The sequence below is a fragment of the Tachyglossus aculeatus genome, chromosome 2, assembly GCF_015852505.1.
Source record: "Tachyglossus aculeatus isolate mTacAcu1 chromosome 2, mTacAcu1.pri, whole genome shotgun sequence".
Taxonomy (NCBI): domain Eukaryota; kingdom Metazoa; phylum Chordata; class Mammalia; order Monotremata; family Tachyglossidae; genus Tachyglossus; species Tachyglossus aculeatus.
The window spans coordinates 143,414,505-143,432,762 of NC_052067.1; the positions used below are offsets into that span (position 1 = coordinate 143,414,505).

Here is an 18,258-nt window from a genome sequence, read left to right on the forward strand (position 1 = left end):
TACTTCCCAAGCGCTTCGTACAGTGCTCTGCACATAGCAAGCGCTCGATAAATACGATTGATTGATCGATTGATTGACAACCTGATCACCTTGTAACCTCCCCAGCGCTCAGAGCAGTGCTTTGCACATAGTGCATAGTGAGCGCTTCCCCCGGGCCTGGAATGCCCTCCCTCTGCCCCTCCGCCAAGCTAGCTCTCTTCCTCCCTTCAAGGCCCTGCTGAGAGCTCACCTCCTCCAGGAGGCCTTCCCACACTCAGCCCCTTCCTTCCTCTCCCCCTCGTCCCCCTCTCCATCCCCCCATCTTACCTCCTTCCCTTCCCCACAGCACCTGTATATATGTATATATGGTTGTACATATTTATTACTCTATTTATTTATTTATTTTACTTGTACATTTCTATCCTATTTATTTTATTTTGTTGGTATGTTTGGTTCTGTTCTCTGTCTCCCCCTTTTAGACTGTGAGCCCACTGTTGGGTAGGGACTGTCTCTATGTGTTGCCAATTTGTACTTCCCAAGCGCTTAGTACAGTGCTCTGCACATAGTAAGCGCTCAATAAATACGATTGATTGATTGATTGATTGATTAACAAATACCATCACTATTATTATTATTATTATCTACAGATTTCCCGTCAGAAGCTTCGCTTACCTGGTCGATTCCCCTTCCTTTGCACTGAAGAATGATGACTTCGAGGAGTTTGGCCGCAAGACACTCCGCATCTTCTCCTGCATCTCCCGTCAACACCTGCCAACGATTCCTCAAGGTCAGGTGTGGGGAACGATTCCAGTTCGACCAAGGACGCGGGCAGCGAGCGCGCGCGGGTGAAATCAGGTCAGCTAATGGAAACGGGGCTCCCCAAATTTGCCTTGCTAATTCAAGGGCGACGGGGGGAGAGGAGAAATCTACTGTCTTTTCCAATTCCTTATAATCCATTCACAGATGGGGGGGAAAAAAAGAAAAAAATCCACTAATACTTACTTCGCTGAAAGGAATTTAGAGGGCTGGTTTCACAACCGCATCCTTCCCCCCGAGACAAAAAATATCGTAGGTGAAATTTTCAGTAGCAATAGTTGACCTACCTTATAATAATAATTGCCTCCCCCTTCTAGACTGTGAGCCCACTGTTGGGTAGGGACCGTCTCTGTATGTTGCCAATTTGGACTTCCCAAGCGCTTAGTACAGTGCTCTGCACACAGTCAGCGCTCAATAAATACGATCGAATTCATTCATTCATTCATTCAATCGTATTTATTGAGCACTTACTGTGTGCAGAGCACTGTACTAAACGCTTGGGAAGTACAAGGTGGCAACATACAGAGACGGTCCCTATTGAATGAATAATAATGACATTTATTAAGCGCTTACTATGTGCAAAGCACTGTTCTAAGTGATGGGGAGGTTACATGGAGATCAGGTTGTCCCACATGGGGGCTCACAGTCTTAATCCCCATTTTACAGATGAGGGAACTGACACAGAGAATAATAATAATAATGGCATTTATTAAGCGCTTACTATGTGCAAAGCACTGTTCAGAGAAGTGAAGTGACCTGCCCAAAGTCACACAGCTGACAATTGGCAGAGCCGGGAATCGAACCCATGACCCCCGACTCCAAAGCCCGGGCTCTTTCCACTGAGCCATGCTGCTACTCTACACTGAAGGCTCCCTCCGAATGAAACTGTATAAGACAGGAATTTAAATAAATAGTATTAGAACTGAAGAGGGCAGTAAAGAATTCAATTGATCTGTTTTAATCGCAAATTTTTTTCATTACAGGGAAAAGTGGAGAAATGCGGGGGGAGGGAGGGAATTTAGATGGTATGCCGTTCAAATGGAAATTAATAATTATGGCATTTATTAAGCTCTTACTATGTGCAAAGCACTGTTCTAAGCGCTGGGGAGGTTACAAGGAGATCAGGTTGTCCCACATGGGGGCTCACAGTCTTAATCCCCATTTTACAGATGAGGGAACTGAGACATGGAGAATAATAATAATAATGGCATTTATTAAGTGCTTACTATGTGCAAAGCACTGTTCAGAGAAGTGAAGTGACTTGCCCAAAGTCACACAGCTGACAACTGGTAGAGTCTGGATTCAAACCCATGACCCCCGACTCCAAAGCCCGGGCTCTTTCCACTGAGCCACGCTGCTTCTCCACACTGAAAGCTCCCTCTGAATGAAACTGTATAATACAGGAATTTAAATAAATAGTATCAGAGTTGAAGAGGGCGGTAAATAATTCAATTGATCTGTTTTAATTGCAAATTTTTTTCCTTACAGGGAAAAGTGGAGAAATGCGGGGGGAGGGAGGGAATTTAGATGGCATGTCGTTCAAATGGAAATTAATAATTATGGCATTTATTAAGCGCTTACTATGTGCAAAGCACTGTTCTAAGCACTGCGGAGGTTACAAGGAGATCAGGTTGCCCCACATGGGGGCTCACAGTCTTAATCCCCATTTTACAGATGAGGGAACTGAGACACAGAGAATAATAATAATAATGGCATTTATTAATAATAATAATAATAATTATGGCATTTATTAAGCGCTTATTAAGTGCCAGGCACTGTTCCAAGCGCTGGGGTGGATACAAACGAATCGGATTGGACAGAGTCCCTTGTCCCACGTGGGGCTCTTAGTGTCCATCCCCATTTTACAGATGTCAAGCAAAACACTCATACAGTTTCTCCAAGAGCTCCCTCTCCCCCGACTCTTTTTTATGGCATATGTTAAGCACTCACTATGTGCCAAGCACTGTACTAAGTGCCAGGGTAGATACCCAAGTACTCTACAAAGTGCCAGAATAGCGTTGCTCAGGGGAAAGAGCCCGGGCTTTGGAGTCAGAGGTCACGGGTTCAGATCCCAGCTCCTGCAATTGTCAGCTGTGTGACTTTGGGCGAGTCACCTCACTTCTCTGGGCCTCAGTTACCTCATCTGGAAAATGGGGATTAGGACAGGGACTGCGTCCAATCTGATTACCCTGTATCAACTCCAGTGCTTAGAACAGTGTTTGGCACACAGTGAGGGCTTGATAAATACCATAATTATCATTATTGTCATTATTAGAACCCAGGCCTGAGGTCAGAACATCATGGGTTCTAATGCCGGCCCCACCACTTGTCTGCTGTGGGACATTGGACAAGCCACTTCACTTCTCTGTGCCTCAGTTACCTCATCTGTAAAATGGGGATTAAGACTGTGAGCCCCCCCGTCGGACAACCTTATCACCTTGTAACCTCCCCAAAGCTTAGAACAGTGCTTTGCACATAGTAAGTGCTTAATAAATGCCATTATTATTATTACTATTATTATTATTATTATTAATCAGGATGGGCACGGTCAGCGTCCCACATGGGGCTCACCCGCCTTAATCCCCATTTTCCAGATGAGGTAACTGAGGCCCGGAGAAGTGAAGCGACTCACCCGAAGTCACTGAACAAATAAGCGGCGGAGCCAGGATTAGAACCCAGGTCCTCCTGACCCGGGGGCCCGTGCTCTAGCCCTGTTGTTGTGACGTCTTTTCTGCTCTAACGCCAGGAAGCCGAAAATAGCTTCTTCTTCCAGATCAAACACTCCAATCCAGATCACCCCCTCAGCGATGGGCCAGACTTCAATCAATCAATCAATCAATCATATTTATTGAGCGCTTACTGTGTGCAGAGCACTGTACTAAGCGCTTGGGAAGTACAAGTTGGCAACATATAGAGACGGTCCCGACCCAACAACGGGCTCACAGTCTAGAAGGAGGAGACAATCAATCAATCAATCAATCGTATTTATTGAGCGCTTACTGTGTGCAGAGCACTGTACTAAGCGCTTGGGAAGTACAAATTGGCAACATATAGAGACGGTCCCTACCCAACAGTGGGCTCACAGTCTAGAAGGGGTGATGGTATTTGTTAAGCGCTCACTATGTGCCAAGCACTTTTCTAAGCACTGAGGTAGATACAAGGTAATCAGATTGTCCCACGTGGGGCTCACAGTCTTCACCCCCGTTTTACAGATGAGGGAACTGAGGCCCAGAGAAGTGAAGTGACTTGCCCAGAGTCACCCGGCTGACAAGTGGCGGGGGCCGGGATTCGAACCCGTGACCTCTGACTCCAAAGCCCGGGCTCTTTCCACTGAGCCACGCTACTCCTTTACCTTTCGGCACATAGTGTAGATGAGCTCGAAGTGCTTCGGGTTGGACAGCAGCGTATCGGTGTCTATCGTCACGTAGTTGTGCAGGAGGGGCATCATATCTGAAAAGAGAACATGACCCATCGTCACGAGAAGGGAAAGGTACGGAGCACTACTGAGGCGCCCTGCCAATCAACGGTATGTATTGCTAATAATGCTAATAATAATAATAATGGCATTTCTTAGGGGCTTACTGGGTGCCTGGCACTGTATTGAGGGCTGGGGCGGATGGATAATAATAATAATGATGGAGCCCCTTCCTTCCTCTCCCCTCGTCCCCCTCTCCATCCCCTCCATCTTACCTCCTTCCCTTCCCCACAGCACCTGTACATATGTTTGTCCATATTTATTACTCTATTTATTTATTTTACTTGTACCTATCTATTCTATTTATTTTATTTTGTTAGTATGTTTGGCTTTGTTCTCTGTCTCCCCCTTTTAGACTGTGAGCCCACTGTTGGGTAGGGACTGTCTCTATATGTTGCCAGCCACATATTTATTACTCTATTTATTTATTTATTTTACTTCTACATATCTATTCTATTTATTTTATTTTGTTAGTCTCTTTGGTTTTGTTCTCTGTCTTCCCTTTTTAAACTGTGAGCCCACTGTTGGGTAGGGACTGTCTCTATATGTTGCCAACCACATATTTATTACTCTATTTGTTTATTTTACTTGTACATATCTATTCTATTTATTTTATTTTGTTAGTATGTTTGGCTTTGTTCTCTGTCTCCCCCTTTTAGACTGTGAGCCCACTGTTAGGTAGGGACTGTCTCTATATGTTGCCAACCACATATTTATTACTCTATTTATTTATTTATTTTACTTGTACATATCTATTCTATTTATTTTATTTTGTTAGTCTGTTTGGTTTTGTTCTCTGTCTCCCCCTTTTAGACTGTGAGCCCACTGTTGGGTAGGGACTGTCTCTATATGTTGCCAGCCACGTATTTATTACTCTATTTATTTATTTATTTTACTTGTACATATCTATTCTATTTATTTTATTTTGTTACTATGTTTGGTTTTGTTCTCTGTCACCCCCTTTTAGACTGTTAGCCCACTGTTGGGTGGGGACTGTCTCTATATGTTGCCAACCACATATTTATTACTCTATTTATTTATTTATTTATTTATTATTTATTTATTTTACTTGTACATATCTAGTCTATTTATTTTATTTTGTTACTATGTTTGGTTTTGTTCTGTGTCACCCCCTTTTAGACTGTGAGCCCACTGTTAGGTAGGGACTGTCTCTATAGGTTGCCAACCACATATTTATTACTCTATTTATTTATTTATTTTACTTGTACATACCTATTCTATTTATTTTATTTTGTTAGTATGTTTGGTTATGTTCTCTGTCTCCCCCTTTTAGACTGTGAGCCCACTGTTGGGTAGGGACCGTCTCTATATGTTGCCAATTTGGACTTCTCAAGTGCTTAGTACAGTGTTCTGCACACAGTAAGCGCTCAATAAATACGATTGATTGATTGATTGATTGATTGATATTTGTTAAGCGCTTACTATGTGCAAAGCATTGTTCTAAGCGCTGGGGGGACACAAGGGTGTCCCACATGGGGCTCACAGCCTTAATCCCCATTTGACAGATGAGGCAACTGAGGCACAGAGAAGAGAAGTGGCTTGCCCAAGGTCACACAGCAGACAAGTGGAGGGGCCGGCATTAGAACCCATGACGTTCTGACCCCAGGCCTGGGTTCTAATAATGATAATTATGGTATTTATCAAGCGGTTACTATGTGCCAAACACTGTTCTAAGCACTGGAGTTGATACAGGGTAATCAGATTGGACACAGTCCCTGTCCTACATGGGGCTCGCAGTCTTAATCCCCATTTTACAGATGAGTTAACCGAGGCCAAGAGCAGTGAAGTGACTTGCCCAAGGTCACACCGCAGACAAGTGGCAGAGCCGGGATTAGGACCCATGACCTTCGGACTCCTAGGCCTGTGCTTTTTCCACCATGTCATGCTGCTTCCTGTACTGAGCGCTTTCTACACGCACAGCACTGTTGTAAGCGCTTGGGAGAGTACAATATGACGGAATTAGTGGGCACATTCCCAGCCCGTAATGAGCTTACAGCCCTTGGGGAAGTAAAACGGGCCTCCAAGCACATTCAATCGTATTTATTGAGCGCTTACAGTGTGCAGAGCACTGTACTAAGCACTAGGGAAGTACAAATCGGCAACATATAGAGACGGTCCCTACCCAAAAACAGGCTCCCAGTCTAGAAGCAGCGCTTAATACAGTGCTCTGCACACAGTAAGCGCTCAATAAATACAATTGATTGATTTTGTTAATATGTTTTGTTGTCTGTCTCCCCCTTCTAGACTGTGAGCCCGCTGTTGGGTAGGGACTGTCTCTATATGTTGCCAACTTGGACTTCCCAAGCGCTTAGTACAGTGCTTTGCACACAGTAAGCGTTCAATAAATACAATTGAATGAATTTATTTTAGGTGTGCATATTTATTCTATTTATTTTATTTTGTTAATATGTTTTGTTTTGTTCTCTGTCTCCCCCTTCTAGACTGTGAGCCCGCTGTTGGGTAGGGACTGTCTCTCTATGTTGCCAACTTGGACTTACCAAGCACTTAGTACAGTGCTCTGCACACAGTAAGCGCTCAGTAAATACAATTGAGTGAGTGAGAAGCACACACATTCCCTGCCCGTAATGAGCTTACAGCCCTTGAGGAAGTAAAACGGGCCTCCAAGCACATTCAATCGTATTTATTGAGCGCTTACAGTGTGCACAGCACTGTACTAAGCGCTTGGGAAGTACAAATCGGCAACATATAGAGACGAGAGACGGTCCCTACCCAAATACAGGCTCCCAGTCTAGAAGCAGCACTTAATACAGTGCTCTGCACACAGTAAGCGCTCAATAAATACAATTGATTGATTTTGTTAATACGTTTTGTTGTCTGTCTCCCCCTTCTAGACTGTGAGCCCGCTGTTGGGTAGGGACCGTCTCTATATGTTGCCAACTTGGACTTCCCAAGCGCTTAGTACAGTGCTCTGCACACAGTAAGTGCTCAATAAATACAATTGAGTGAGTGAGAAGCACACACATTCCCTGCCCGTAATGAGCTTACAGCCCTTGGGGAAGTAAAACGGGCCTCCAAGCACATTCAATCCTATTTATTGAGCGCTTACGGTGTGCAGAGCACTGTACTAAGCGCTTGGGAAGTACAAATCGGCAACATATAGAGACGGTACCTACCCAAAAACAGGCTCCCAGTCTAGAAGCAGCGCTTAATACAGTGCTCTGCACACAGTAAGCGCTCAATAAATACAATTGATTGATTTTGTTAATACGTTTTGTTGTCTGTCTCCCCCTTCTAGACTGTGAGCCCGCTGTTGGGTACGGACGGTCTCTATATGTTGCCAACTTGGACTTCCCAAGCGCTTAGTACAGTGCTTTGCACACAGTAAGCGTTCAATAAATACAATTGAATGAATTTATTTTATGTGTACATGTTTATATAATTTATTTTATTTTGTTAATATGTTTTGTTTTGTTGTCTGTCTCCCCCTTCTAGACTGTGAGCCCGCTGTTGGGTAGGGACCGTCTCTCTATGTTGCCAACTTGTACTTCCCAAGCGCTTAGTACAGTGCTCTGCACACAGTAAGCGCCCAATAAATACGATTGAATGAATGAATGAATGTTGCCACGTACTTACCAAGCGCTTCGTACAGTGCTCTGCACACAGTAAGCGCTCAATAAATACAATTGAGTGAGTGAGAAGCACACAACATTCCCTGCCCGTAATGAGCTTACAGCCCTTGGGGAAGTAAAACAGGCCCTCAAGCACATTCAATCGTATTTATTGAGCGCTTACTGTGTGCAGAGCACTGTACTAAGCGGTTGGGAAGTACAAATCGGCAACATATAGAGACGGTCCCTATCCAACAGCAGGCTCCCAGTCTAGAAGCAGCGCTTAATACAGTGCTCTGCATACAGTAAGTGCTCAATAAATACAACTGATTGATTGATTTTGTTAATATGTTTTGTTTTGTTCTCTGTCTTCCCCTTCTAGACTGTGAGCCCACTGTTGGGTAGGGACCGTCTCTAGATGTTGCCAACTTGAACTTCCCAAGCGCTTAGTACAGTGCTTTGCACACAGTAAGCGTTCAATAAATACAATTGAATGAATTTATTTTATTTGTACATATTTATTCTATTTATTTTATTTTGTTAATATGTTTTGTTTTGTTGTCTGTCTCCCCCTTCTAGACTGTGAGCCCGCTGTTGGGTAGGGACTGTCTATGTTGCCAACTTGTACTTACCAAGCGCTTAGTACAGTGCTCTGCACACAGTAAGCGCTCAATAAATACAATTGAGTGAGTGAGAAGCACACACATTCCCTGCCCGTAATGAGCTTACAGCTCTTGGGGAAGTACAGTGGGCCTCCAAGCACATTCAATCGTATTTATTGAGCGCTTACAGTGTGCAGAGCACTGTACTAAGTGCTTGGGAAGTACAAATCGGCAACATATAGAGACGGTCCCTACCCAACAGCAGGGTCCCAGTCTAGAAGCAGCGCTTAATACAGTGCTCTGCACACAGTAAGCGCTCAATAAATACAATTGATTGATTGATTTTGTTAATATGTTTTGTTTTGTTCTCTGTCTCCCCCTTCTAGACTGTGAGCCCGCTGTTGGGTAGGGACTGTCTCTCTATGTTGCCAACTTGTACTTACCAAGCGCTTAGTACAGTGCTCTGCACACAGTAAGCGCTCAATAAATACAATTGAGTGAGTGAGAAGCACACACATTCCCTGCCCGTAATGAGCTTACAGCCCTTGGGGAAGTACAGTGGGCCTCCAAGCACACTCAATCGTATTTATTGAGCGCTTACAGTGTGCAGACCACTGTACTAAGCGCTTGGGAAGTACAATTCGGCAACATATAGAGACGATCCCTACCCAACAGCGGGCTCCCAGTCTAGAAGTACACACCAGTGCTGAGCATGGGGATGACTATAATGAGAGTGGCCAGAAGTAACTGTTGTTCCACTACAGACACTGGATCCATTTAGCGCAAAAAAAGTCATCGTTTTCACTCATTCCCCAATTTCATAACATTGCATTCAATTCCCCCAAGCACTTTTTTTTTAAATGGCATTTATTAAGCGCTTCCTATCTGCAAAGCACTGTTCTAAGCGCTGGAGAGGTTACAAGGCGATCAGGTTGTCCCACATGGGGGCTCACAGTCTTCACCCCCATTTGACAGATGAGGGAACTGAGGCCCAGAGAAGTGAAGTGACTTGCCCAAAGTCACCCAGCTGACAACTGGCGGAGCCGGGATTTGAACCCGTGACCTCTGACTCCAAAGCCCGGGCTCTTTCCACTGAGCCACGCTGCTTCTCTACACGTCAAGCCCTCTTGACTGGTAGCTCATCGTGGGCAGGGAATGTGTCCGTTTATTGTTCTACCATACTCTCCCAAGCGCTTAGTGCAGTGCCCCGCACACGGTAAGCGCTCAATAAGTATGACTGAATAAAGTAAGCGCTCAGAAATAGCGTCGACTGATTCCACGGGGATGATCCTTACCGAAGCTTGATGTCTGTTTGATTGTTGTGCTGTAAATCATCGATCGTATTTATTGAGCGCTTACTGCGTGCAGAGCACTGTACTAAGCGCTTGGGAAGTCCAAATTGGCAACATATAGAGACGGTCCCTACCCAACAGTGGGCTCACAGTCTAAAAATGAGAAGCAGCGTGGCTTAGTGGAAAGAGACCGGGCCCGGGCGTCTAGAGGACATGGGTTCTTATCCCGGCTCCGCCACCTGTCTGCTGTGTGACCTTGGGCAAGTCTTACTTGTTCATATTTGCTATTCTATTTATTTTATTTTGCTAATATGTTTGGTTTTGTTCTCTGTCTCCCCCTTCTAGACTGTGAGCCCGCTGTTGGGTAGGGACCGTCTCTGTATGTTGCCAACTTGGACTTCCCAAGCGCTTAGTCCAGTGCTCTGCACACAGTAAGCGCTCAATAAATATGATTGAATAGAATGAATGAATGAATCACCCTATATCCTCCCCAGCGCTTAGAACAGTGCTTTGCACATACCAAGTGCTTAACAAAAGTCATTATTATTATTACTTATATTTATTATTCTAATTATTTGGTTAATGATGTGCAAATATAGCTTCTAGACTGTGAGCCCACTGTTGGGTAGGGACCGTCTCTGTATGTTGCCAACTTGTACTTCCCAAGTGCTTAGTCCAGTGCTCTGCACACAGTAAGCACTCAATAAATATGATTGAATAGAATGAATGGATCACCTTATATCCTCCCCAGCGCTTAGAACAGTGCTTTGCACATACCAAGTACTTAACAAATATTATTATTATTACTTATATTACTATTCTATTTGGTTAATGATGTGCATATATAGCTTCTTGACTGTGAGCCCACTGTTGGGTAGGGACTGTCTCTATATGTTGCCAACTTGTACTTCCCAAGCGCTTAGTACAGTGCTCTGCACACAGTAAGCGCTCAATAAATATGACTGAATGAATAGCTTTAATTCTATTTTTTCTGATGGTTTTGACACCTGTCCACATGTTTTGTTCTGCCGTCCGTCTCCCCCTTCTAGACTGTGAGCCCATTGTTGGGTAGGGACCGTCTCTCTATGTTGTCGACTTGTACTTCCCAAGCGCTTAGTACAGTGCTCTGCACACAGTAAGCGCTCAATAAATACGACTGAATGAATGAATGAAGTCACTTCACTTCTCTGGGCCTCAGTTACCTCATCTGTAAAGTGGGGATTAAAAGCATGAGCCCCACATGGGACAACCTGATTACCCTGTATTTACCCCAGCGCTTAGAACAGTGATTTGCATATAGTAAGCGCATAATAAATGCCATTATTATTTTTATAGGAAGCACATAACAAATACCATAATTATTATTATTACTCTCCCAAGTGCTTAGTACAGTGCTCTGCACACAATAAGCTCTCACTACATACTGAGACTGAGCCCCATCCCCCCCGCCCTTCCTCCTTCCCCTCCCCACAGCACCTGTACATATCAATCAATCAATCGTATTTACTGAGTGCTTACTGTGTGCAGAGCACTGTACTAAGCGCTTGGGAAGTACAAGTTGGCAATATATAGAGACAGTCCCTACCCAACAGTGGGTTCACAGTCTATGTACAAATTTATTACTCTATTTATTTTACTTGTACATATTTACTATTTATTTTGTTAATGATGTGCATCTAGCTTTATTTCTATTTATTCTGATGACTTGACACCCGTCCAGACGTTTGGTTTTGTTGTCTGTCTCCCCCTTCTAGACTGTGAGCCCGTCACTGGGTAGGGACCGTCTCTATATGTTGCCAACTTGTACTTCCCAAGCGCTTAGTATGGTGCTCTGCACACAGTAAGCGCTCAATAAATACGATTGAATGAATGACTGATTGGTTGACTGATTAGACACAACCAACACGGCGATATTAAGAGTAATGTACATGCTCTGTCTATAATTCTATTTATTCTGATGGTGCTGACACTTGTCTACTTGTTTTGTTTTCTGTCTCCCCCTTCTAGACTGTGAGCCCGCTGTTGGGTAGGGACCGTCTCTATATGTTGCCAATTTGTACCTCCCAAGCGCTTAGTACAGTGCCCTGCACACTGCTTTGCACATAGTAAGCGCTTAACACATGCCATCATTATTATTATTATTGTTGTTGCTTCCCGGCGGACAACCCGATCACCTTGTAACCTCCCCAGCGCTTAGAACAGTGCTTTGCACGTAGTAAGCGCTTAACAAATGCCATCATTATTATTATTATTATTATTATCATTATTATTATTATTATTAATAAATACAACTGAATGAATGAATGAAAATCCAACTGTCAATATGGCTCTCCCAGACACAGCCTGCGCGTTTTCCGGATGGAAGACATTTCAAGAAATCACACGATGCGGAGAGAAAGACTCTTGCCTAAAAAGCTTCAGGAATTTTAACATACACCATCAGGAGGCAAAGGTAATCATACCTGCAAAGTATTCAAAACAATCTTGCTGAAAGACTTCATATAATATCCCGAGCAGCTGCCACATTTGCGGGGAAATCATCTGGCAAGTCAAACTATACGCCAGGGAGAGAATCTCTTCATAAAACTCTGCAAGAAAGCGAGAAAGACACCGTACAGGGCTTCGGAATCTGGGGTTTCTCATCATATCTTTAAATGGACGTTTAGGGAGTGTGATAATAATAAAAATAACAATAATTGCGGTATTTGTTAAGTGCTTACCACGTGCCAGGCACTGTACTAAGCGCTGCGTTGGATACAGGCAAATCGGGTTGGACACAGTCCCTGTCCCACATGGGGCTTACAGTCTTGATCTCCCTTTTCCAGATGAGGCAACTGAGGCCCAGAGAAGTGAAGTGACTTGCCCGAGGTCACAGAGCAAGAGAAGCCGCGGGGCTCAGTGGAAAGAGCCCGGGCTTTGGAGCCAGAGGTCATGGGTTCAAATCCCGGCTCCGCCAACTGTCAGCTGTGTGACTTTGGGCAGGTCACTTCACTTCTCCGCGCCTCAGTGACCTCATCTGTAAAACGGGGATTAAAACTGTGAGCCCCCAATGGGACAGCCTGATCACCTTGTAACCTCCCCAGCGCTTAGAACAGTGCTTTGCACATAGTAAGCGCTTGACAAATACCATCATTATTATTATTATTACGGAGCAGATGAGAGGCAGAGCCGGGATTAGAATCCAGGCCCTTCTGACTCTCCGGCCTGCGCTCTACTCACTACGCCACGCCATATGCAACAGCGAGGCGGCCGACATTTTCCCTTCCATTTTCCCTTCCCTTTTCTCCTTACGGCTGGGGTGCTGAACTCTTCCTAATCCTAATCCTAATCCTAATCCTGTCTCCCGTGGCCACTGCCCCCAATCCTCTCTGGTTCCTTCAGGGAGAAAAAGAACCACAATAGCAGGGGAAAGGATGGAGAGACAAGGAGGAGGAGGAGGAGGAGGGAAGGTTTCTATTTGTAGCCGATCAGCAAATGATTTAACAATATCCAGCCTCCATTCGAGCTGACAGAATCAGTCGTTCAACACGGAAGGCATACTCTTGCCTTTCAGATGCCGAACCCACCTGAAAAAAATAGTGCGGTACTCACTATTTCGTCGGCCACCGCAACAGAGAATCGCAACATTCCCACTTGGCCTAAAAGCCTCCTTTTATCAAGCAGGATATCTTATTAGGAGTCAAGACCTCACTAGAGAATCTTAACCTTCTAAGGGATGTTACTATTCCTATTCCTATTACCTTTAATAACAGTAATTAAATTAATAGAATTAATAAATAAAATTAATAAATTTAATAAAATAAAATAAATAAAATAAAATAAAATAATAAATTAAATTAATAGTAATTCCTATTACTTTTATCAAGCACAGAGCAATAGAACACACAGAGCAGTGACTCTCAGCTAAGGCAGAGCACTTCCGACACTTAGGAAGTCATTTGGAAATTTTCAACTACATCAAACTGAATTATTTTTCAGCAGGAGACAAACATTCACTACATTGAACTCCTCAGTCTCCCGTTATTCGTGCCAAGACTTAGAAATACAAGCCATACTTCCAACTGCCAATTGGCACTGTCACTGGGGAATCATGAAAAATCAAAAGCACAAACACAAGTTTGAAAAATATATTTTGATGACCTTTTCTACGGAAATTACTTGTAGTAAATTAATGACGGTATTTGTTAAGCGTTTACTGTGTGTCAAGCACTGTTCTAAGTAGCAGATAATCATGAAAGAGGTCCCTCTCTCCCTCAAATGATTAATTTCCCTCCAATTTTAAGGTATGAGACATGACGTCTATCGGCACAAAAGAGTGTGTATTTAACGAAATAAGAAGATGACATCTTGTCTGGTTGGTTCCCTCCTTACCAGTAAGGGGTTATTCACCGGTAAACTTTTCCCTTTCCCTCTGCCATTCTCACCAGAAACAAGAAGTTTCAGAACTGAACTCAAAACCCATATCAAAATAACAATAATAATAATTTTGGTATTTGTTAAGTGCTTACTATGTGCCAAGCACTGTTCTAAGCACTGGGGTAGATAAAAGGTAACCAGGCTGGACACAATCCCTGTCCCACATAGGGCTCACAGCCTTAATCCTCATTTTACATCTACAATACCCTAACAGGTGGTATTAACAATAATGATAATAATAATAATATGAAACGTACATCAGTAAAATTCTACATTACCTCTTTCCAGCACAGAGATCTGGGAACATGTTTGCTCACAATAAAATCATGTAACGTATTTCACTCCCGCCACGAAATGGCAGTCAGTACAGTGCCTAGCACGTGGTAAGCGCTTAACAAATACTATAATTATTATTATTATTTTCATTAGCAAGTCCCTCTGAAAAGCAAATAAAAATAAATAAAAACAGAAGTCCAGCCAGGTCACACTGGGCTCAAATACCTGATAAGTGAAGCACATCAAATTGATACTAAATTCAAAATTAGCATGACTGATTTCTCTGTAATTATCATCAATCGTATTTATTGAGCGCTTACTATGTGCACAGCACTGTACTAAGCACTTAATTACACAGTATATTTCTTCTACTTGGTTTTTGAACATACCTATTACATGTTTCTGTACATGTACAGATTACATTACATGGTACTAAATTCAAAATTAGCATGACTGATTTCTCTGTAATTACACAGTATATTTCTTCTACTCGGTTTTTGAACATACCTATTACATGTTTCTGCAAGACAAGGCCAATGATCCGGAGACAAATACTCTCCAACTGCTGAGTTATCTAAAATCCAAATAAATACAAATATTTTTTTTAATGGGTAACTATCTTTCCCGTCCACCTTCCTACTTCACTGCACTGTGTTGAGAGCTGAGCCCCAAATCTTAAAAAGTTCTAATTGTTCAAACCGAAAACCTGGTAAATAAGCAATAGTTAGTACAAAATTCACAAACAAACAACTGTCAATCAATCAATTGTATTTATTGAGCACTTACTGTGTGCAGAGCACTGTACTAAGCGCTTGGGAAGTACAAGTTGGCAACATATAGAGACGGTCCCTACCCAACAGTGGGCTCACAGTATTTTGTGTTCTAAACACTGTTTGCCATGATTTAATGGTTGGATTTCATTTTCAACTACTTGAATCCCCTTTTAATGCGAGTTGGGATACTTTCTGCTACTTCCCAATATTAAAATAACTCCGATTTGCTTCCTCAAAGTACCTTATTGAGGCAGCAGTTCCCGTTTAAGATGAAATGACGACAGACCTCCCTCCCTATCAGTGAAGATTAAGATTTTGTTTCTGGATGAATAAGCCAACTTGGTGTCCAGAGGGAGAACGAGGTGTGAATAATAACAATAATAATGGCATTTATTAAGCGCTTACTATGTGCAAAGCACTGTTCTAAGCACTGGGGAGGCTACAAGGTGATCAGGTTGTCCCACGGGGGGCTCACAGCCTTCATCCCCATTTTCCAGATGAGGGAACTGAGGCACAGAGAAGTGACTTGCCCAAAGTCACACTGCTGATAATTGGCGGAGCCGGGATGTGAACCCATGACCTCCGACTCCAAAGCCCGGGCTTTTTCCACTGAGCCACGCTGCTTCTCTAATGCGTGCATCTAATGAATGCATTTATTAACGCAGCAGCGAAAGACATTTTCTTTTCATTTGAAGAATAATCACTGTAGTATTTGTTAAACGCTTACAACGAGCCAGTCGTTGTACTAAGCGCCGGGGTCGAGACGAGATATAATCAGGTTGGGCACAGTCCCTGCCCCACACGGGGCTCACAGTCTTAATCCTCAATCAATCAATCGTATTTATTGAGCGCTTACTGTGTGCAGAGCACTGGACTAAGCGTTTGGGAAGTACAAGTTGGCAACATACAGAGACGGTCCCTACCCAACAGTGGGCTCCTTGTTTTACGGATGAGGTACCAGACCCAGAGAAGTGAAGTCATTCGCCCCAGGTCACACAGCAGACAAGGGGCGGAGCCGGGATTTGCACCCAGCTCCCCGACTCTCGGGTCCGGCCCCTTTCCACTAGGCCACGCTGCGTCTCCTTTTAAAAAACGGAATTAGTGGAGAAGCGAAGGAAAAGCCGATTGGAACGATGAAGAAGAAACAGGAGGTCTGAGCATCATCATCATCAATCGGATTTATTGAGCGCTTACTATGTGCAGAGCACTGTACTAAGCGCTTGGGAAGTACAAATTGGCAACGTATAGAGACAGTCCCTACCCAACAGTGGGCTCACAGTCTAAAAACAGCTGGACAAGGGAAACTGACGGATCAATCAATCGATCGTATTTATAGAGCGCTTACTAGATACAGAACACCGTACTGAGTGCTTGGGAGAGTCCGATACGACAGAATTAGCAGACGCGTTCCCCGTCCATAATGAGCTTTCCGTCTGGAGGGGATCGGGTGAAAATAAATCCTCAGTGAGTTATTTATTTATTTATTTTATTTGTACATATCTATTCTATTTATTTTATTTTGTTAGTATGTTTGGTTTTGTTCTCTGTCTCCCCCTTTTAGACTGTGAGCCCACAGTTGGGTAGGGACTGTCTCTATATGTTACTTCCCAAGCGCTTAGTACAGTGCTCTGCACATAGTAAGCGCTCAATAAATACGATTGATTGATTGACAGTAGCGGTAATAACATTTATTGAGCGACCACTGGTCCACTCTCCTAGGCACTTTGGGAAGAACGGGAATAATCAAGTGACACGTTCTCTGCCCCTAAGGACTTTACATTCTAATGGGGGAGAGAAACGTAAAAGTATTTACAACAGAGAGGTCAAAAAGACAGCGGATGTGTATTGCGTGAGTGTGCAAGGTGTAAATAAATTCATAAGCTTTAGGTTGGCTAAAAAGGCGATCCGGCTTAGAGGGCTGGGAAATTAGGTCAGGGAAGGGAGGTGGGATTAGCAGAGAAGCAGCTTGGCTCAGTGGGAAAGAGCCCGGGCTTTGGAGTCAGAGGTCATGGGTTCAAATCCCGGGCTGTGTGACTTTGGGCAAGTCACTTAACTTCTCTGGGCCTCATCTGTAAAATGGGGATGAAGACCGTGAGCCCCCCCGTGGACCAACCTGATCACCTTGTAATCTCTCCAGCGCTTAGAACGGTGCTTTGCACGTAGTAAGCGCTTAATAAATGCCATTAAATAAATAAAATAAATTAGCAAATAATAATAATATGGATAATAGTCACGGCATTTGTTAATTAAGCACTTACTAAGTGCCAAGCACTGTTCTAAGAGCTGGGGGAGATACAAGCTAATCAGATCGGACGCGGCCCCTGTACCGCAACGGGCTCCCGGTCTTAATCCCCATTTTCCGGATGAGGGAACTGAGAAGAGAAGCAACAGACAAGTGGAGGAGCCGGGATTAGAACCCAGGACCTCCCAGGACTGTTTTCTACCCCCTGGGCCACGCTGCTTCTCTCCCCGGGAGGAAGCTAAGGTGTGTCTGATGTGGGGAGGGAGGGAGTTACAAATTAGGGACAAGTGTGTATAAGGGGGCTAGCTTACACTGTAGTATCGGCCAGATAGTTTCACTCTCTCTATGAAACCTCAAGCACACTTTAATCAAGAGAGGAGGTGAGATCAGAAATCCCAAGCGCTTAGTACAGTGCTCTGCACACAGTAAGTGCTCAATAAATATGACTGAATGAATGAATAGCTTTAATTCTATTTTTTTCTGATGGTTTTGACACCTGTCCACATGTTTTGTTCTGTCGGCCGTCTCCCCCTCCTAGCCTGTGAGCCTGTCGTTGGGTAGAGACCGTCTCTCGATGTTGTCGACTTGTACTTCCCAAGCGCTTAGTACAGTGCTCTGCACACAGTAAGTGCTCAATAAATATGATTGAATGAATGAATAGCTTTAATTCTATTTTTTCTGATGGTTTTGACACCTGTCCACATGTTTTGTTCTGTCGGCCGTCTCCCCCTCCTAGACTGTGAGCCTGTCGTTGGGTAGGGACCGTCTCTCTATGTTGTCGACTTGTACTTCCCAAG

General features: G+C 43.7%; 1 protein-coding gene across 3 annotated transcripts in view; it reads right to left on the reverse strand.

Annotated features, from left to right (window-relative positions):
- The window catches only part of IPO8 (importin 8), a 186,205-nt gene that overhangs the window by 53,110 nt on the left and 114,837 nt on the right, over window positions 1-18,258 (reverse strand). For all 3 annotated transcript variants that reach the window (XM_038761146.1, XM_038761154.1, XM_038761137.1), the window contains 4 exons: window positions 14,954-15,020; window positions 12,217-12,342; window positions 4,148-4,245; window positions 652-747 (listed from right to left, as the gene is read on the reverse strand). In XM_038761146.1, the coding sequence (XP_038617074.1) occupies window positions 652-747; window positions 4,148-4,245; window positions 12,217-12,342; window positions 14,954-15,020 (387 nt within the window). The remainder of the gene's footprint in view (window positions 1-651; window positions 748-4,147; window positions 4,246-12,216; window positions 12,343-14,953; window positions 15,021-18,258) is intronic.